This window comes from Moschus berezovskii, chromosome 5 (assembly GCF_049115385.1).
Source record: "Moschus berezovskii isolate FMDL1 chromosome 5, NW_MosBer_1.0, whole genome shotgun sequence".
NCBI lineage: Eukaryota > Metazoa > Chordata > Mammalia > Artiodactyla > Moschidae > Moschus > Moschus berezovskii.
In genome coordinates this window covers 78,219,680-78,241,157 of record NC_142464.1, presented here as the reverse complement: position 1 = coordinate 78,241,157, position 21,478 = coordinate 78,219,680, and the positions used below count along the sequence as shown (strand labels likewise).

Here is a 21,478-nt window from a genome sequence, read left to right as displayed (position 1 = left end):
TTGTTTTTCCTATTCTGTTGCTTTCCTCTATTTCTTTGCATTGATCGCTGAGGAAGGCTTTCTTATCTCTCCTTGCTATTCTTTGGAACTCTGCATTCAGGTGCTTATATCTTTCCTTTCCTCCTTTACTTTTTGCTTCTCTTCTTTTCACAGCTATTTGTAAGGCCTCCTCAGACAGCCATTTTGCTTTTTTGCATTTCTTTTCCATGGGGATGGTCTTGGTCCCTGTCTCCTATACAATGTCACGAACCTCCGTCCAGAGTTCATCAGGCACTCTATCTATCAGATCTAGACCCTTAAATCTATTTCTTACTTCCACTGTATAATCATAAGGGATTTGATTTAGGTCATATCTGAATGGTTTAGTGGTTTTCCCTACTTTCTTCAATTTAAGTCTGAATTTGGCAATAAGGAGTTCATGATCTGAGCCACAGTCAGCTCCTGGTCTTGTTTTTGCTAACTGTGTAGAGCTTCTCCATCTTTGGCTGCAAAGAATATAATCAATCAATCTGATTTCGGTGTTGACCATCTGGTGATGTCCATGTGTAGAGTCTTCTCTTGTGTCTCTATTTCTGCTTCATTGACTATGCCAAGGCCTTTGACTATGTGGATCACAATAAACTGTGGAAAATTCTGAAAGAGATGGGAATACCAGACCACCTGACCTGCCTCTTGAGAAACCTGTATGCAGGTCAGGAAGCAACAGTTAGAACTGGACATGGAACAACAGACTGGTTCCAAATAGGAAAAGGAGTATGTCACGGTTGTGTATTGTCACCCTGCTTATTTAACTTATATGCAGAGTACATCATGAGCAACGCTGGGCTGGATGAAGCACAAGCTGGAATCAAGATTGCTGGGAGAAATATCAATAACCTCAGATATGCAGATGACACCACCCTTATGGCAGAAAGTGAAGAGGAACTCAAAGGCCTCTTGATGAAACTGAAAGAGGAGAGTGAAAATGTTGGCTTGAAGCTCAACATTCAGAAAACGAAGATCATGGCCTCTGGTCCTATCACTTCATGGGAAATAGATGGGGAAACAGTGGAAACCGTGTCAGACTTTATTTTTTTGGGCTCCAAAATCACTGCAGATGCTGATTGCAGCCATGAAATTAAAAGATGCTTACTCCTTGGAAGGAAAGTTATGACCAGCCTAGATAGCATATTAAAAAGCAGAGACATTACTTTGCCAACCAAGGTCCGTCTAGTCAAGGCTGTGGTTTTTCCCGTGGTCATGTATGGATGTGAGAGTTGGACTGTGAAGAAAGCTGATCGCCGAAGAATTGATGCTTTTGAACTGTGGTGCTGGAGAAGACTCTTGAGAGTCCCTTGGACTGCAAGGAGATCCAACCAGTCCATTCTAAAGGAGATCAATCCTGGGTGTTCATTGGAAGGACTGATGCTAAAGCTGAAACTCCAATACTTTGGCCACCTCATGGGACGAGTTGATTCACTGGAAAAGACTCTGATGCTGGGAGCGATTGGGGGTGGGAGGAGACGGGGACGACAGAGAATGAGATGGCTGGATGGCATCACCGACTCGATGGACATGAGTTTAAGAGAACTCTTGGAGTTGGTGATGGACAGGAAGGCCTTTCGTTTCGTGGTTCATGCGGTCGCGAAGAGTCAGACATGACTGAGCGACTGAACTGAACTGAACTGAACTGACTGTATTATTTTTTAGGTTCCATGTCTAGATGTAGTCCTAGTTTTGAATGATGGTGAAAACTTTGTTCATGACTGCTGAGCTATGTTACTCTTCTCAGAAAGTGTAATCAGTCACATGTTCCTTGGCTTCTTGTCACTTGCAGCTGAGGTCAGTGAACCCTGGGAAGGGATGCAGGGCGCCACCAGAGTAGCTCCCACCATCTCTTTCACACTTACATCTGCTGCCCCTCCCCTTCCACCTTAGCATGGAACAAACCAGTGCTTCTTAGAGTCATTTAAGACCTAGACTTTGAACGCTCTGAAATGTCCTTCCTCTTGTTTTGTGGCTAAGATTTTATATTTTTCTTGAAGATTGAGATATAATTTCCAGTTTGAGTTATAATTTCTTCTGTTGGCTGCTTTTGTATCTGTGTACTTGCTCATCGTTTCTGATAGAGATCATTGTCTGAGTCCTTGCCCTCCCAGTGAGGATTGGAGCCCCTCTGTGCTACCACAGAAATCTATGCCAGCATTGGCTGTGCCTCCTACCAGGCTTTTTTGGGGGGCTAATTTCTTTGCTCATATGTCTGCCTATTCTTCCAGACAATAAACCACTAAAAACTTGTTTTTTTTTGGTCTATGTTCCAACCATGGGGAATAGGACTTGGCACGCAGTTTATCTGCTCCTTTATATTAAACAGAATATTAATTTTAATATTAATGATGACATTTTGGTCAGATCAAAACAAGTGGAATATATTGAGCAGTGATGTTAGTTCACTGAGGAAAAAAATAGATGATAATTAAAGCAACTACTTTTAGTGAAAGTTTAGTATGTGCCAGACTCTAAACTTAGCCTGAAATACATCATTCCATTATTCCAAATCACATTCAGACGTGAAAGTTATACTGTATTAGGTATAATTTTAAAGCTAAGTTAATATCTCATTAGATATAACTTTTAAGATGAAACTTTTAAAAATGTATCAATGTTTGAACTATGGCTAACTGCATAGTAGGAGGTATTTCTGGGGCTTTAAGTAGAGGGAAATGTCCTTAGGAAGGGACAGAAGTAACCTTTGTTTCTTTATACTCAGTTTTTAAAACGTTACTACAAATGTGTATACTTGGCTCCATGCAGAGATCTTCCGGAAAGAACACTGTACTCATTTATAATTGGGACATGGCATGTTGGGAGAGACAGAGGGCTGTTGGAGAAGTGAGGCCAGATGAGACCCTGCGTAGTGCAGTGCTTCGTTTGCTTATCAACGGTTAATTGTAAGGGCTTCATCAGTGCTGTCCTTGCAGCCCAAGGCCCCTAAGTGGGCTGCTTGCATGGTTTCTTAACCTAATTCCTGATTGCCATTCACTTGGAAATCTACTCATTAGGGATTCTGTTGAGTAATTTTTATAATTTTTGAATAGGAAAAATTGAATCATTGAATCATTGCTGATTGGTTTCTGTTTCTCAGACAAGTGTATTATCTGAAATTGATATGCTTATAATAACATCAGTTTTGGACATGTATTTAATTTTGGTTTATATAACATTTATATCTTATCTAGCAGTGTTCAGTTTTACTGTGAAATACTTTCAAATGCAAATTCTCAGGATATCACACAGTTTTCCTACACTTCTCATAGTATAGTATGACTCCCCCCAACTTTGAGGGTGCTTGATTTTACTGTCTTCTTAAGTTTTCAATATTTTGTGCTGCTTAAAATGGATCAGATATTCTTTATTTAATCCTAATATTTTTAATACTTAGAGTCCATCAGTTAGAAGGACTACATTAGTACTCAAAAAAGACGCTTAAGAAATTATTTTGCTTGCTACCCTTTCCATTATTCACTAGACATTTAATCTAAAGCTCTTTTTTTGGTTTTTTTGCAGTGACCCTGCAGCCAAAGCCCTGTGGGAAGCCTTATTGAACACCAAGCACAAAGAAGCAGTGATGGAAGTCCGGAGACACCTAGTGGAGGCAGCAAGCAGAGAAAACCTGCCAATCAAGATGAGTATGGGTAAGTTACCAGCTTCCCCAACAGACCATGACCGCCTGCTCTGAGGAAGTTCCTTTAAGCCTGCTCTGATCTGTGGGCCAAGCTAGTCATCATGGCATCTAGGTAAAAGTATTGAAGACTTCTTTGAACTGTTGAAAGAGTAGGAAAGGATGCCCCCCGGGGCTCAACCATGAGCCCTTTCCTTAGACTCAGCTTTGGGAAGCCCAGGCAAGTCCTTGCCCACAAAGGGTCATGCTGTTAGTTATTTCATCTAGAATGATTAAAATCAGTCTGAACTCCTCCTTCATTGTGCGCCACTCCTCCCTACTCCCCACTTGCTATGGTTAAATGATCTTTTATTGGATTTGAATTGATGAATGAATAACGATGCTGAGAAATCAGTTGAGCAAATGGACATGTTCTGTTCTGGCTCCTCAGTCTTAGACTGGTCTGCTGATTGTCTGGTCACATCCCCTCTTACCCCTTCTTCACCGTGGTGTTTTATAACTTACTCTTCTCATTTCTCTCTCTCTCTTTTTTTAACATGCAGTTTTGTCTTTAGTATTAGAAGAATGGGGCTACAGTGAAATTTAAGTTTTAAATTGCTGTTTTCTTTTGATTTAAATCATCAGAGAGCTAATGTTTTGAGAAAAATAATCTTGGCTTTACATTTTTTGAAATAAATACTTTTATTAATATCGAAATATTTAAATATAGATATTGAATCTGGTTAATAAGTAGAATTTATTTCTGGAAACTTGCAAAGGTTTATTTCTCTTTTAAAAATAAGGTTTCTTTTATAGTCTGATCTTAGGGATTTGATAAATATTAATACATTTTACTAGATGGGTAAATTTTTCTTATTGAGATTTCTCGCCTAAATTCTTGATTACTGATGAGTACAAAAAAAAAATCAAACTGTCAAGTTGAAATAGAAGAGCAGAATTTTGGAAATAAAAGAATACGGATGAACCCAGAAGAAATAAAAATTTAGAAGGTCATAATATTAAAAAAACTGTAACTCTCATTGTGTTAAGTGATTACATATGAAGGTTTTAAGTAACATGAAGGATGATAAGAAAAGTGAAAGTAACTAACATTTATTAAGCACTTATAATGTACCGGATCTTATTCTAACTCTACACGTGTTATTTAAAAATCACAGTAATTCTATGAGATTGATACTGAGTATCCCATTTTTCAGACAGAGAACCTAAAATAGAGAAAAAGTATGGTACCCAGGGCCCATACATCTGATAAAGAGTAGGACTGAAATTTAAATCTAGACATTGTAATGTAAAATAATGTGTTTTTTTATTTATAAGATTACCCTAACTCCATATAACCAATGCCAGAGTCCTACATGTTGTTTTGGAGTAGGAACAAAGTTGTTTCTTTGAGGTCACCCTGGTATTTGACTGTAATTCTGGTTTCTTTTTCACTCTTTCCTCCCTGCCTCCCCTCTTTCTTTCTCCCTCTCTCCTTCCCTCCTTTCTTCCTTCCTTTCTTCTTCCCACAGTTAGAGGTATCCATTAATAAGGTATGTTTACCTAGTATAGTTCTTTATCAGTGCATATGCTGAAATAAGAACTAATTCACATTGTGAATAGAGAAAAGTAGGAATGCACAGAAGGTCTGAGTGAAAGGTTAATTTATATTGTGTTTCAGTGATAAAATCTTATGATGCTATCCCAGAGCATAAATCAGCTTTTATTGCTCAATCAGTGCAGAACTCTTAAAAGTTCAAAACACTTTACATTTCTAAAGCTCTGTATCTTTTAAAAATAATCAGAGTCAGAAAAAAAAAGCGGGTAAGCCCATAAGGAATTCAGTTTAAATATTTGAGTTTTCTGTCGACAAAAAAAAATTTAGATAAGATGGTTTGATTTATCCGCAAACTCCAGACGTGGGGGAGGGGCTGGGGGGAGAAGGAAAGAATCAAACAATTGTTAACAACCTTTGTTGTAAGAAGGACCAAAAAGATTGATCCAAATCATGTTCTATCTATGTGCCAACTGTAACTTAGGAAAAGATAACACATTACAGCTATGCATTTCTGCTTCATATCACTGGTCAGAATTTCTGGTGTGTCTCATTTTCATTTACAAACAGATACATAACCATGAACAGCAAGAGAAAAGGCTGGAATTTAAACAAAATACAATGTTGATATTTGAAAACTGCTTATCATAAAAGAAAAAAGGAATCATGTTCTGATATCCTAGACAGCTGAAATCCTTTTTCTAACAGCATTAAAAAATGTGAAATTCACACTATGCACTGTTCAACCCCTGCTGTAAATTCTACTAAGGTATACATTCTTCTGACTGTGATAGAGGCTTCTATATTTGGGGGACATTAAACAGATATTTTAATTCTAGGTTGAAGATTTTTCTTATATTGAAATTCACAGGGAGGGATCCCATGATTGAAACCTCAGCTCTTAAATATAAAATTTCCCAGTAAAAGGTAAGTTCATATTAAAACATCATGAGCATGAAGAGAAATAAACATCATTCTCTTAGGAGAAAAAGTTTAATTGCTAAAAGAAAGAAAAAATTCTTTTTGTCATTTCACATATAAACATATGCCTTCTTTCCAAGAGCTTGTTATTAAATTGTCAGTTAACTAAGCATATATGTTCCAGAGAAGTGATTTTTATTTTTTTTTACAACATTCCAAACTGAATTGTGTTTTTCCCACTGGCCTTTCATCATGGAAAATGTATTCTGAAAGTAAAAAACAAATAGACTCTAAGAAACCCATTTGTTTGGATCCAAAATGTTCAGTCACAGAGGAAATGAGTAGAAGATGCCCATGTTAGTGTCTCCATTTACAGAGAATCTGTTTCTCTGGACTGACACTGTGGTTGGTGCATCTTCACCGGTTTATCCCATAGCTTTCTGCAGAGTGGCTGTATTTAATGGCTGGTGGAAAGATCCTATTACGGCTGAAGTGAAACAGATCTCTTTATGACACTGTCCTTTGTTTCCCAGCCAGATTTCTTGAAAGAGTGTCCTATGCTTGATGCCTCTGTTTCTTTATTATTTTCTTGCTTATTAGTTCAATATAGTCTGGCCTCTCGTACTTTTTTGCTGAGAAAGGGAAGATTATGATTATCAAGCAAACTGGAATTGGTGTGCTGCAGTTGTGTTCTGTCTATGGGATAGATTTCCAAGGGGGATCCCCTGGAGAGGGAAATAACAACCTACTCCAGTGTTCTTGGCTGGGATGTCCCATGGACAGAGGAGCCTGGCAGGCTGCAGTCCACAGGGTTGCAAACGAGTCAGACACGACTTAACCACTAAACAACAAACAACAAAATGGGGAAATCTACATGGAAAACTATATTATAAAAGGGTTGTTTAATGAGAATAAAATAAAAACAGATCAAGTTCAGTGATTTTCTCCTTTCTTTCTTGGAAATGTACCAATTTATTCTTTCCACTTAATTTGTCTTTTTTCTAGTCTTTATGCTGAGTATTTCCCTTTTGATAACACATTCTTTCTTTGAGCAGAATTCTAAATAGTTTTTCCATTTTCAGCTTAGTTATGATTACATTCTGTTACCTCTTCCCTGACTTTGTTCACCCTCAAATCACCTTGGCTATATTTGGGATTCCCAGACCTCTGTGGTCACACTTTTACCGGAAGATCTCTTGAGCTGTGTTTCCAGATAATAATCTGATCCATTGTGTTGTGAAGCTTCATGATTACTCTGTTCATTTTGGGGCACTGGAGTGTCAGCTCCATGTAATCACCATCAATTTCTCTTTTGCAAATTAAATGTGATGAGTTCGTCCAACCATTTGTGAAAAGACTAGCCTTTAACCATTACAATTTTTTCTAGTTCTGAACCACTGACAAAGCTCTAGTTTGTTAATGTTCAGCCTAAAATGTGATGTTCAGAGCTGAATAAAGACATCTTGTTCTTTGCCTCTTTTTGGATGCCGTACTTCTCTTAATGAAGCCCCAGATTGAAATTAGTGATTTTTGCTTTTCACCAATGACACACACATCTATCATTTCCTGCTTTCATAATTTAACAATACTGGCTTTGAAAAACAGCAATAAATCAACACACTCTAAAATTTTATTCAATATATGCTTTTCAACATCCCTGAGAGTACTCTGATTCCTAGTATTGGTACTTGAGTTCATCCTGTTTTGTGTTTTGATCACATTTATGTCTTTTACCTTCATTATGGAGAGTTTTTGTTTGTTTGTTTGTTTGGGATTAAAAAGAACATGTATGCATATACAGGCTTCCCTGGTGGCTCAGAGGTTAAAGCGTCTGCCTCCAATGCGGGAGACCCGGGTTTGATCCCTGGGTTGGGAAGATCCCTGGAGAAGGAAATGGCAACCCACTGCAGTACTCTTGCCTGGAAAATCCCATGGACAGAGAAGCCTGGTAGGCTACAGTCCACGGGGTTGCAAAGAGTCATATACATCTGTGTGTGTGAGTGTGAAGTGTGTGTGGAGATTGTCAAACTTTGTCAAATGGATAGATTAAAACCTAAGACCATTGTTCCATTTCATATCAGTAAGTTAACTGATAAGAAATGAGAAAATCTGGGTGTCTCATAGGCATATACACTGGGTGTTACCTGTCACACATGCTTGTCTTCATGTTTTAGTTGTCACAGTTTGGAGAATGGGGAAGGGAATTTTATGGAATAGCTGCTTTTTTCAGATACTATAGCAAGTTTTATGTAGTACTCCCCCCGCCATCCCCATTTCACAGACAAGGAAAACTGAGACTCAGAAAGGTTGAGTTTTTTTCCCAGAATTACTGTGCCAGTTGTTAAGTTCCTGTCTCGCAGATCTCACCCTACCCTTCTCTGTGCTGCTGGGGCTGGGGCTCTGCAGTCCACATTCTGCTCCACCCTCTGGCTCTTCTGGTAGGCTACGCTGGTGAGGGTGCCAGGGGGAAATGGCAAAGTTGGAAGAGAAAGAAGCAGCTTGCTCCTTCCCATCTGCCCCCTGTGGAGTCCGCTTCTACTTATGAGTCTCATGGCAGCAACACTTTCTTCACCCTGGCAGTGGCAGGTCCTTCCTGTGGGAGCAGCTGAACCCAGTTTGCAGTTCTTCCAATTCTTGCAGAACCAGCTCCATGGCACCCTTTCCTCAGAGGTACCAACCCAGCTGAGTAGTACTCGGTTCTCAGAGGTGTAATTCCAGGCCTTCTCCTTGTGTTTTCTTCCACCCTCCTGGTGGGTAGCTGCTTCCAACAGCTGTTGCCTACATGATACCTTGGAGTTCTCTTTTTACCTTTCAGTTACCGGTTAACAATTCTGTATGCTAATTTTTCTCTACGCAGATAACCGGCGTTTTTTCTACCTTCTGCCTGGGCCCTGACTGATACAGTCTTACAGCAAGTAAGCCAGGATGTGGCCTGGTCTGTGTGACTTCTGCATCAGGAATCAAACTACTGGCAGGAGCAGCTGTAGAGGCTCAAACACAGATATGGTTGTGCCAGTCCTCTGTCTAAACCCTCTAATGGTTCCTTATTGCCTTCAGACAGTATACCAACTCCTTAGCCTGCTATTTCTATAAATCTCTCTGACTTCTAGCCCCATGCTTCATCCACCACTCATGTTACTTTTCCTCCCTGCTCCCTACTCCCCAGCAGGAACTTCTGTAGATCCAGGTCTTTGTTATTTTTGCCTGAAATATTCTCATTTGGTGTCCCTTCAGATCCCCTCCACCCTTCTCTTGCTGTGCTTCTAGGGGCTCACCGTTATGGACTGCCTCAGCAGGCTTTTCTGCCCTTGGCCTCTCAGTTGAGTTTGGCCATTGGGAGGCCTGAGCGGGAGATTTAGAGGGTGAGAGGTGGGTATGGTTACAGGTATTCGTCCCTGCCAGGATGCAGTTGGTTGCTTCCCTCTACCCTTCCCCTGTTGGATTCCCTTCACACTCTTGATTGTCCTTAGCCTCACTTCTTAGAAAGTCATGTCGTTTGGTTCACCTTATTTTCCGTATGAGTGTGCCATCTTTTTCCTGCTGGGACCTTGATTAATATAACCACGCACTTTCCAATGCATGCGCACACACACTTTCCTATGAAACCCATCTTATTTTCCATGATCTCATACAAGTGTCACTTTCTCTGTGGAGCTGTATTTAATTCCCCTTTACCCTTCTTCCTTCCTCCTCTGCAGGCTGCGTTGACCGTTCTGCCTTCTAAGGACCCACAGCTCTTTCTCTCTTTGCTGTCTTAGCGCTTACCACAGTGAAAAATAGTTAAGTGTGTGTGGATCCAAAACTTTATACTAGACAGTGTCCATGTCATAGTCTCTCTCGGCTGTTTGGCTTGGTCCATAGTGAGTGGCTTGGTACTTGCTGCTTGGGTGGATGATTGCTTCATGAGTATGGATGAACAGTAGATTGATGATGGGTGTTTTTGCTTTCAGTTACATGCATTACTGTTTCATTTTTTTAAATTTATTTTTTATTGAAGGATAATTGCTTTACAGGCCTTTGTTGTTTTCTGTCAAACCTCAACATGAATCAGCCATAGGTATACATATATCCCCTCCCTTCTGAGCCTCCCTCCCACCTCCCTTCCTATCCCACCCCTCTAGGTTGGTACAGTACTGTTTTCTGTTTACAACTCTCGTTTCTACTCTTTCTTGTTTCTCTTGGTATCCTGTAGCATCTGATTGTGTCTTCTTTCTTGATTCTTTTCCCTTGATCTTCATGCCACTCTGCTCTTCTGATTATCTTCTTCTTTCTGATAACTGCTTCATGCTTTCTTTTCCTTACTTCTATCTTTCTCTAGAAGCTTCCTCACTTCTAGCTTCCTCTAGACTGTAGCTCTATTTGTATCCCCTGTTGTGCTTTGCATGTAGATACTCAGTTAATGGTAAAGAGTCTGCCTGCAGTGAGGGAGACCTGGGTTCAATCCCTGTGTCGGGAAGATCCGCTGGAGAAGGAAACAGCAACCCGCTCCAGTCCTCTTGCCTGGAGAATCCCATGGACGGAGGAGCCTGGCGGGCTACAGTCCATGGGGTCGCAAAGAGTCGGACATGACTGAGCGACTACACTTTCACTTTCTTTCACTCAGTTAATAATTGCTACTGATCTTAAAGCCTTATCCCTCTATTCTCACTCCAGAAAGAATGCTCGTTTTAGTCTCCGGGATTTTAAAATTCTCCTCCAGCATTTTTTCCATACTCTCTCTCATCCCTTACCATCCTTTCTGAAAGGTAACCTCTTATCTTCCGGTCAGTACTGTTCTTGTTCATACTTCCGTTACAGCAGTCACAGACCCTGAGTAGGTGGGGCTGAGAATTCCTATCTGTACTTCCTTGTATTCTCCGCACCTAACACAAGACCTTGAAATTCCTATATAGTCATTAAGTGTTTATGGAATGAATAAATTCTTGAATCAGTACTGTCAGTTGGTATTCGTTGTGTAGTTAATGGATTACTTTTTCTCTCTCTCCTGTGGGATCCAAGAGGGACACTGGTTTAGACAGTCAGTTCTCAAACTTCTCTGTCTCAGAACCCCTTTACATTGTTAAAAGCTGTTGATGTTCCCAACAACCAATGAGTGGAAAACAAAGCAGAACTATTGAGGACACCATGAGCTTTTGTTATGTGCAGTTTATCTATTCATATATGTGAGACTGATAGATAGGGAGAAGACATCACAGTAGGAATCCAAGCAGGGAAATTTTAAAAAAATATTTAGGAAGAAAACATCACATTAGTGATTCAAGTAGGGAAAATTTTTTAAATATTAATTAATGTAAAAATATTATAATAAACCTATTGCATCTTAATATAACACGTTTTTGTGAAAAATAGCTATTTTCTCAAATAAAAGAATGTGGGGAAGAGAGTGGCACCATTTTCCATTTTTGTTCATCTCTAACGTCTGGTTTAATAGAAGGCAGCTCCATTCTCATATCTGCTTCTTTATGGAATCTGTTGTGATAGAAAGAAAAGCTGGCCTTAGATATGTAGTTGAAAAAGGAAGGATTTTTTTAAATGATTTTCAGAAAATTGTGGATATTCTAGAATTTCAGATACACTGCACCAAATTTACAGGAGGTAATGTCTTACAGGTAATTGCAGTGTGGAATATGAAACCGTATCAGTGAATTTTCCACACTCTGGTACATTAAAGACCATTGATCTCTCTTACACTTTGGCTCTTTTACACACACATTATTTTGTAGCATTTTACATTAGTCACTTGGACAATAATGGTTCTCTGAATTATGTAGATTTTCCAAATGTTGACACATGTTATACAATATAACAAACCACATTTGTTGATATCCCCACTGTTATCATTAGAAAATCTTTATGTATTAGGATGTAAAGATATAGAGGGAGATACAAGCTTTCCAAAATTATGGTTTCACATGAAAACTTGAGTTTTGATTTTGACAAATAGCTGTTTTCCTTGAAGTGATAGGCTCACTTTATTCTTTTTCTTTTGAAAGAATGTGTGAAGAACCATATGCTTTCAGTTGTCTTTCCAGTAAAAGTCATACCACTGAGTATGAAGAGTATTCTACCCAATCTAGGAGTGGGATTACGTTGTCTGGAGGATTGTTCCCTGATCACCTTAGTTAGGTGACATGTGGCTGCTGCTGCTGCTAAGTCACTTCAGTTGTGTCCGACTCTGTGCGACCCCATAGATGGCAGCCCACCAGGCTCCCCCGTCCCTGGGATTCTCCAGGCAACAATACTGGAGTGGGTTGCCATTTCCTTCTCCAGTGCATGAAAGTGAAAAGTGAAAGTGAAGTCGCTCAGTTGTATCCGATTCTTCGCGACCCCATGGACTGCAGCCTACCAGGCTCCTCTGTCCATGGGATTTTCCAGGCAAGGGTACTAGAGTGGGGTGCCATCGCCTTCTCCGGACATGTGGCTAGAGTAGTGATTTCCAGAAGTGAAAGTGGAGATTGGAGATTTAGTTACCTAGTTATTATGTTGGAGCCTAAGTAGTGAATTTCCAAGGAAACATAAGAGTGATCATCCAGGAAAAGAATATAGAATGAGTGAGAAGAGGGTTGAAGGCAGAGCTGTAAAGACCTCATCCACTTAGGGATATGAACAAGTAGAGAATCTAGAGAAAGAGCCGGAAAGAGTTTTTATTGAATTAATAATTAATAATGCCCCAAAGCCTTAAGATCAACAAACAAATATTTCCTTCTTATACTTCATCACCTGAAACAAAACCTGGATTGCCTCTGCTACTCTATTTCCTTGTCCGCAAATGGTCATCTGAATTTTAATACCCTTTCTTCAAGCATCTGTCCTCTGACCCTGTATTTTTAACTTTAATTGGTGCATCTTTTTTTTTTTTCATCCTCCTCCTCCTCTTGTTAATTTTTATGTTTTCTCAACAGAAGGAATCCTCAGCATATGAGAATATGGGCTAGGAGTTTAAAACCCCCCAAGGAAAGATCCATGGCTGTGGGGTGGGAGTTGCTTTATTTGGAAGTACAGCCCTCCAAGTCACGGTGGACCCACCAAGGAATGGCTCCTTACCTGGCAGGCTGGAAATCTGCCTCATGGAAAACAAGAATAGTCTATCAGTGCCTTTCCGTGTGCTCAGCTGAGTTTGTAAACATTGATGCAGTGTTTAAGTTAGCTTCAGGAAGGCTGCATTTCCAAAGAAAGCCAAACCATAAATGTTTTGGTGGTTTTATATTTCATGGTTTTTGTATAAATCTCAGAGAGAGCTGTTTATTTTCTATTTGTGACCTCTGGTCCTGCAGCAGTTATGCTTTATTCCATATTCTCCTGAAATCATATCTTGCAATAGATTTCTCAATTTTGGATCCATTTGATTGAATTGATTCATATAATTAAAATGCTCTTTCCACATTGCTTTCTTATTCTATCTTTGTAATACTGGAGAGCTCAAAAATTTGTTTAACAAGAAACATACTATTTAAAGGAAATCTCAGGAAAACCTTCTTCAGTATTTATAGTGTTATAAAAGTAGACATCGATTCCCAGCTGGTTTTTATCCAAGTTTCACTATACAGATGGCTGTATATACTGCCCTTCAAGTCCCTACGGGAGAAGATTTATAATGTCTTCCCTCTTCCTCCTTTAATAACTGGTTTCAATGTCTAATAGTCATCATGAATGTGGAATTTTTTTCTCAGGTCTGACTTAAATCTCCCCACCTGAATGTTAACCATATTTCTTTGTCCTTTGACCTCAATAGAGGTGGGGAACTAGCATAATTATTACTCTTAAATTTCTTTTTCTCTTGAAAGACAATGCTTCATCCCTTGTACAAATCAGTGATAGTAATAGACTCAAATTTCCCAGAGAAAAATACTTGTCTATTAATTCTTCATGAAACAGACATTATTTTATTTCAGAACCAAGAGACTGTTTAAAAAGTAATATAGCACGTTTCTAGAAAATTTATATCGTGACATTAGTAGAATAAAAAGTAATTGTCTATCCACCCCCCACCCCCACTCCCACCATCATCTTACTCTTCAGAGTAACCTTTGTTCCTAAATTAATATCTTGACTTCTAGGCCTTTTTCTGTGTAATTAGGTAAGAAAGTAAGTAAATAAGCTAGTAAACCAACAATGAGCAAAATAAAGGTGTGTACTGAGAGCATGGCAATGTGGTTTCCATTGTGACTTCTTTTCTCTCTCTCTTATTAGAGTTTTGGCTACCCAGCATAAAATACCATGAAGGAAACTTAATTATATAGTTGTGCCAGGTTTTAAACATTATATGCACACTTTAAAATTTATGTTAAATTAGGTTAAATTTGATCACGTTTAAAGTGTGTGGATATATTGATACAACCACAGAAAACCGGCCGTATTAACTCAAGTATACCTGTCTGATCCACTGGTTTCACAACTGGGCATGTAGCCAATGGAAGCGAGTCTGCCAAAAGGCGTGTAGTGGACTGTTCACAGCCTCATTATTTATAATGGCCCTAAATATCCCTCAAAGCAGAATGGATAGAGAAGCAGTTACAGTAGTATAGAACAATAAAACACAGGAAGGGGAAAAAAAGATTGAGATTTTGGATGATGTTGAACTAAAGAAGCTAGACACGAAATAGTGTATCTGTGTATATGACATTCAAAAGCAAACAAAAAATTAGCTGTACTGAGAGAGTTAAAAGTAATGGTTTGCTGCTGTAGGATTATTGATTAGGTAGGTATCCAGGGAATCTTCTAGAGCACTGGGTATATTCCATACCTTGATCTGGGTGGTGGTTATGTGGATAGATGTATGTGTAAAAAGTAACTGGACTGCATACTTAGGATGTGTGTGCTTTATTTTATGCCATACTTCTCACTCTCCTCCTCCATTATACCTGAGGCCTCTGAGTCTGAAACTAGTTGTATCTTCTGGGTAAGTGACCCCTCTTTGTTGCAGTGCCTTGTCACATAGTCTAGGCAGAGTCTTTGGAGGAGAGGAGGAGGTTTATTTTTATTGTTGGTTTTGCTCCTTGATTTAGTAAGTATTTTTCTAGTCCTATATTACCTTCCAGGAATTTGTACTTCAATTAAAAAAATTTTTTAGTGCATCACAATAGTATTATTATATATAAAAAAGCCAGAATTCTATTATGGCTATAATTACCTGACTATTCTCCCTTCTATTATTTCTGTTTCCTGGTTTGACTAAGTACAGTTATATCTCCTAACTGGAAATTTTATTTAGGCTATATTCTAATACGTATGGATTTATATAGCTGTATATCTTTTTCATAACTGGAGAAATTTGAGTACAGTCTTTCTTCTTGGGATAATGAGAATGTTCTGAAATTATATAGTGGTGATGATTACATAACTCTGAGTGTACTAAAAACCACTGGATTGTACATTTTAAGGGTGAATTTTATAATATGTGAGTTATATCTCTATAAAGCTCATGTTAAAAAAGAAGCTCTTAGGGACTTCCCTGTGGTCCAGTGGCCAAGACTCCATGTTCCCAATGTAGGGGGTCCTGGTTCGATCCCTGGTCAGGGCACTAGATCCCACAGGCTGCAACTAAGTGTTCTCACACTGCTATGAAGAGTTAATATGCTGAGTGCTGCAGCTATGACCTGGTGCAGCCAAATAAATAAACAAAATGATTAAAAAAAAGAAGAAGAAGCTCTTAGTAATAAAGGTATTATGGTAAAAAAATAAAATAAAATTCAGAACTTCCCTGTAGCTTGAATGGTATGCAATGCAGGAGACCCAGGTTCAATCCCTGGTTTGGGAAGATCCTCTGGAAAAGGGAATTGCAATCCACTCCAGTATTCTTACCTGGAGAATCCCATGGACAGAGAAGCCTGGCGGGCTACAGACCATGGGGTCTCAAAGAATCAGCAATTCAACCAAAGTTCAAAGATAAATCAAGAAAATCTCCTAAAATGTAGAAAGAACAGGGCATTGAAAATACAAAAAGCAAAATATATAGAGAACCAATTCAGGAGACCCAAGAACTATTGAAAGTTTTAGAAAGAGAGAAAAAGCAGGGGACAGGAAATTAGTAAGGAAAGAATGTGAGACTTCCCAGATGTGAAGAAAGACATATCAAATAGTAGAACAGGCTTAACTGAAAAGCAAGTGGAAAGAATAAAAACCTTCTAGACATCATCACGATGACTCCTCAGAGTACAAGAGAATGAGAAGATCCTATGAACCTCCAGATGGAAAAAAGGAAGCTCGTCTACCAAGGAACAAAAATAGGACTAGCACAGGTTTCTTATGAACAGTGCTCAGCCAGAAGATAATGAAGCAATGCATTATTTTCAACTTTGAATTATAGATCTGGATAAACTATTATTAAACTTGGAGGGCAAGAAAAAACCTTTTTAGAGATAAAAAGAACTTTGCTTTCCACACACCTTTTTTGAGGAAGTTAGTTGAGATTGTCCAGCAAAACAAGGCAGCATAGCAGGAAAGGAAAATCAGAAATTTAACCAAACAGTGTTCCAATAGAGGAAAGCAACAGAGTCAGTTCCAGGTTGCTGACTACACAGAAAGGCCTAGAGAACAGTCCGCCCATGATGGGACTGGAGAATGAAGGAGTTTGGTTGTAAAGTATTCAGGGAGGGGAAAAAGCAAAACAAAAAACCCCACAGCTCAACTATACCTCAGTTAAAAAAAAAAAACAATAACAACATAACCCGGACTTCAAAGATGAGACAGTGTATTTGGAGACTTCACAGCTTTGATTAAGGCAAGGAATACAACTCCCCCATCCCCTTAGAAAAAGCCCATAAGTGTTCTAGGACCAAAGTATATGCATAAGGAAATGCAATCATAATTTGTACCTTGGGTCTGTCATTAATAGTCATATAGTTCATTATGATGGAAACACAATTGACTGATTTTGAACTGTTTGAATCAAGCTATACAAAAAGCACATAAGGTCTTCCCTGGTGGCTCAGTGGTAAAGAATCTGCCTGCTAGTGCAGGAGACATGAGTTTGATCCCTGATCTGGGAAGATCCCACACACTGCAGAACAACCAAGCCCGTGGGCCACAGTTATTGAGCCTATGATCTAGAGCCTGGGAACTGCAACTACTGAGCCCATACACTCTAGAGCCCATGCTCTGCAACAAGAGAAGCCACGGGAAGAGAAGTCTGCACATCGCAATTGGAGAGTAGCCCCCACTCACCGCAACTAGAGAAAGCCCTCACAGCAACAAAGACCCAGCACAGCCAAAAGTAAATAAATAATTTTTTAAAAAAGCACATAAGTCTAAATTATGATCATAAAACGAAATATAAATGCTATTCATCTTGACCAGATGAAAATAAAAGTGCAGATGATTTGAAAGATGAAAGGGGGAGATACAAAGTAGAGGGAAGGGCAGAGAGGGATTAATATCCTCTGCTTAGAAGACGAAAAGCCATAGGACACCATCTGTAATTGACAGAACAAAGAAGAAAGTTTAAGAATGTAATGTAAATTACAAAGATAACCAACAAATGGGGAGGAATAGTGCTGGAAGCCTCTATCAGCTTAGAGACTATCTCAGGATCTCTTTGTTGTGTATTCCTTTCCCTTTTTAATTCCTTTTTGTCTTTGTGATGAAATGAGGATGTAAACCTATGTGTTCAGTCTACCCTCTGAACCTCTTGTTCAGTTCATTATTTACAGATCTCCGAAAGCATCTTTTATACACAAGAGCTTTCTAATGTCAACTGTAGAATTAACATTGGAAATTTTCCCTGACCATGCTGCCTACCAACCAATAGTTTTGTTTTAGTACCACTGCCACCTTTGTCAACATGTTAGTATGAGCACTTTTGCTGTAATTTACATGCATTCCTGGAAAACTTATTTTCCAAAATCACATGCTGGTCATCAGGGCTCATGATAAAAAATATTATTAGCAGAAGCCCATTTAAAAATCTATACAAATTTATAATTTGAGCACTACCAAAAAAAACCAATAAAAATCTTGATTAAAATGTCAGCACAGTTTAAAAGGTATGCCAGTTTCCTATAGATAAAGAAATGTTACAGTGTATTTGGGACTTCAGATGAACAAAAGAGTTGAAGGTAGCTCACTGGTAGGGAATGTAAAGAGAAGTTGAGGCTGTTTATGGAGGCAAACGCAAAATGTACTGAAGATCAGGGAGGACCAAACAGGAAGCACTTCCAAGACAGGGCATATGGCCAAGCAGAGCTAAGAGGAAGAACTAGGAATGCAGTCAGGACTCAGTTTTTCTTATGGCTTGCAGTGCTCAGCTATGTTTGTTTACTTTGTGTTCAGCTGCTCTTATTTGGTGGCACAGGATGTTAAAATAATGAGAAAAGTGACAAACAAATAGGTGTGACTTTCTGTGTAGTATTAAAAGTATTCCTGTTTGACAGTTGTGTGTTGGTTAATAAACCAGAGTTTTAGCAGAACATGTTATATTTAATTATTTTAATATGCTTTGCCTTTATTATATTAGAAAAATAATTAAAAAGGAGACAAATGAAATGCTGATGAATTCTGGGAATACATGTCTTAAGACAACTTTGTTTATTCAAATTTCACTTACTGGGTTTTCATTCACAGTTTCAAAACAATGATGAATAAAAAACATGCATGACAGCATTATTATTTGTTATAGAGTTTTTTTTTTAAGAAAACACTTAGTAGCTAAATACACTATTTTATTTTTTTAAATTTTTTAAAAATTTTTTATTGGAGGCTAATTATTTTACAATATTATATTGGTTGGTTTTGCCATACATTGACATGAATCCGCCCCGGGTGTGCATGAGTTCCCCTTCCTGTACCCCCCTCCCACCTCCCTCCTCCCCTTATCCTCCCTCTGGGTCATCCCTGTGCACCAGCCCCGAGCATCCTGTATCATGCATCGAACCTGGACTGGTGATTCGTTTCACATAAGATAATATACATGTTTCAATGCCATTCTCCCAAATCATCCCACCCTCGCCCTCTCCCACAGAGTCCCAAAGACTGTTCTATACATCTGTGTCTCTTTTGCTGTCTCGTATACAGGGTTATCATTTGCATCTTTCTAAATTCCATATATATGCGTTAGTATACTGTATTGGTGTGTTTCTTTCTGTCTTACTTCACTCTGTATAATAGGCTCCAGTTTCCTCCACCTCATTAGAACTGATTCAAATGCATTCTTTTTAATGGCTGAGTAATACTCCATTGTGTATATGTACCACAGCTTTCTTATCCATTCATCTGCAGATGGACATCTAGGTTGCTTCCATGTCCTCGCTATCATAAACAGTGCTGCAATGAACATTGGAGTATATGTGTCTCTTTCAATTCTGGTTTCCTCGGTGTATATGTCCAGGAGTGCGATTGCTGGATCATATGGCAGTTCTATTTCCAGTTTTTTAAGGAATCTCCACACTGTTCTCCATAGTGGCTGTACTAGTTTGCATTCCCACCAACAGTGTAAGAGGGTTCCCTTCTCTCCACACCCTCTCCAGCATTTATTGCATGTAGACTTTTGGATAGCAGCCATTCTGACTGGTGTGAAATGGTATCTCATTGTGGTTTTGATTTGCATTTCTCTGATGATGAGGGATGTTGAGCATTTTTTCATGTGTTTGTTAGCCATCTGTATGTCTTCTTTGGAGAAATGTCTGTTTAGTTCTTTGGCCCATTTTTTGATTGGGTCGTTTATTTTTCTGGAATTGAGCTGAAGGAGCTGTTTATATATTTTGGAGATTAATTCTTTGTCAGTTATTTCATTTGCTATTATTTTCTCCCATTCTGAAGGCTGTCTTTTCACCTTGCTTATAGTTTCCTTTGCTGTGCAGAAGCTATTGATTTTAATTAGGTCCCATTTGTTTATTTTTGCTTTTATTTCCAATATTCTGGGAGGTGGGTCATGGAGGATCCTGCTGTGATTTATGTCGGAGAGTGTTTTGCCTACGTTCTCCTCTAGGAGTTTTATAGTTTCTGGTCTTACATTTAGATCTTTAATCCATTTTGAGTTTATTTTTGTGTATGGTGTTAGGAAGTGTTCTAGTTTCATTCTTTTACAAGTGGCTGACCAGTTTTCCCAGCACCACTTGTTAAAGAGACTGTCTTTTCTCCATTTTATGTTCTTGCCTCCTTTGTCAAAGATAAGGTGTCCATAAGTGCGTGGATTTATCTCTGGGCTTTCTATTTTGTTCCATTGATCTATATTTCTAATCGCTTCTCAGCCTTTTGGCTAAGATCAAGTGATCTATATTTCTGTCTTTATGCCAGTACCATACTGTCTTCATGACTGTAGCTTTGTAGTAGAGCCTGAAGTCCGGCAGATTGATTCTCCCAGTTCCATTCTTCATCCTCAAGATTGCTTTGGCTATTCTAGGTTTTTTGTATTTCCATACAAATTGTGAGATTATTTGTTCTAGTTCTGTGAAAAATATCGTTGGTAGCTTGATAGGGATTGCATTGAATGTATAAATTACTTTGGGTAGTATACTCATTTTCACAATATTTATCCTTCCAATCCACGAACACGGTATATTTCTCCATCTATTAGTGTCCTTTTGATTACTTTCACCAGTGTTTTATAGTTTTCTATGTACAGGTCTTTTGTTTCTTTAGGTAGATATATTCCTAAGTATTTAATTCTTTTCGTTGCAACAGTGAATGGAATAGTTTCCTTAATTTCTCTTTCTATTTTCTCATTATTAGTGTAAATACACTATTTTAGACAAAATTTCTGATGGTTGCTTTCTACCATTAAGACACAGAGGATTAAGTCAAATCTAGTCCTGACAGAATGCTCTTTTTTGTTGTTGCTAAGAAAATCAACAAAAAATCATATATGTGTAAATATTTTAAATATATCTTACCAAGCCACAAAACAGGTTCAGAAGGTTCAGTTCAGTTCAGTCACTCAGTCATGTACGACTCTTTGCAACCCCATGGACTGTAGCACGCCAGGCCTCCCTGTCCTTCACCAACTCCCGGAGGTTACCCAAACTCATGTCCATAGAGTCGGTGATGCCATACAACCATCTCATCCTCTGTCGTCCCCTTCTCCTCCCGCCTTCAATCTTTCCCAGCATCAGGTCTTTTCCAACGCGTCAGCTCTTCGCATCACGTAGTCAAAGTATTGGAGTTTCAGCTTCAACATCAGTCCTTCCAGTGAACACCCAGGACTGATCTCCTTTAGGAGGGACTGCTTAGATCTCGTTGCAGTCCAAGGGACTCTTAAGAATCTTCTTCAACAGCACCATTCAAAAGCATCAATTTTTCGGCACTCAGCTTTCTTTACAGTCCAACTCTCACATCCATACATGACTACTGGAAAAACCATAGCCTTGACTAGACGGACCTTTGTTAGCAAAGTAATGTCTCTGCTTTTTAATATGCTGTCTAGGTTGGTC

The 21,478-nt window shown here is 38.8% G+C and overlaps 1 protein-coding gene across 3 annotated transcripts in view; it reads left to right on the top strand.

Moving 5' to 3' along the window:
* Window positions 1-21,478, top strand: part of SCFD2 (sec1 family domain containing 2) — a 416,000-nt gene that overhangs the window by 44,066 nt on the left and 350,456 nt on the right. For all 3 annotated transcript variants that reach the window (XM_088836334.1, XM_055434867.2, XM_088836335.1), the window contains exon 3: window positions 3,547-3,674. In XM_088836334.1, coding sequence (XP_088692460.1) covers window positions 3,547-3,674 — 128 coding nt within the window. The remainder of the gene's footprint in view (window positions 1-3,546; window positions 3,675-21,478) is intronic.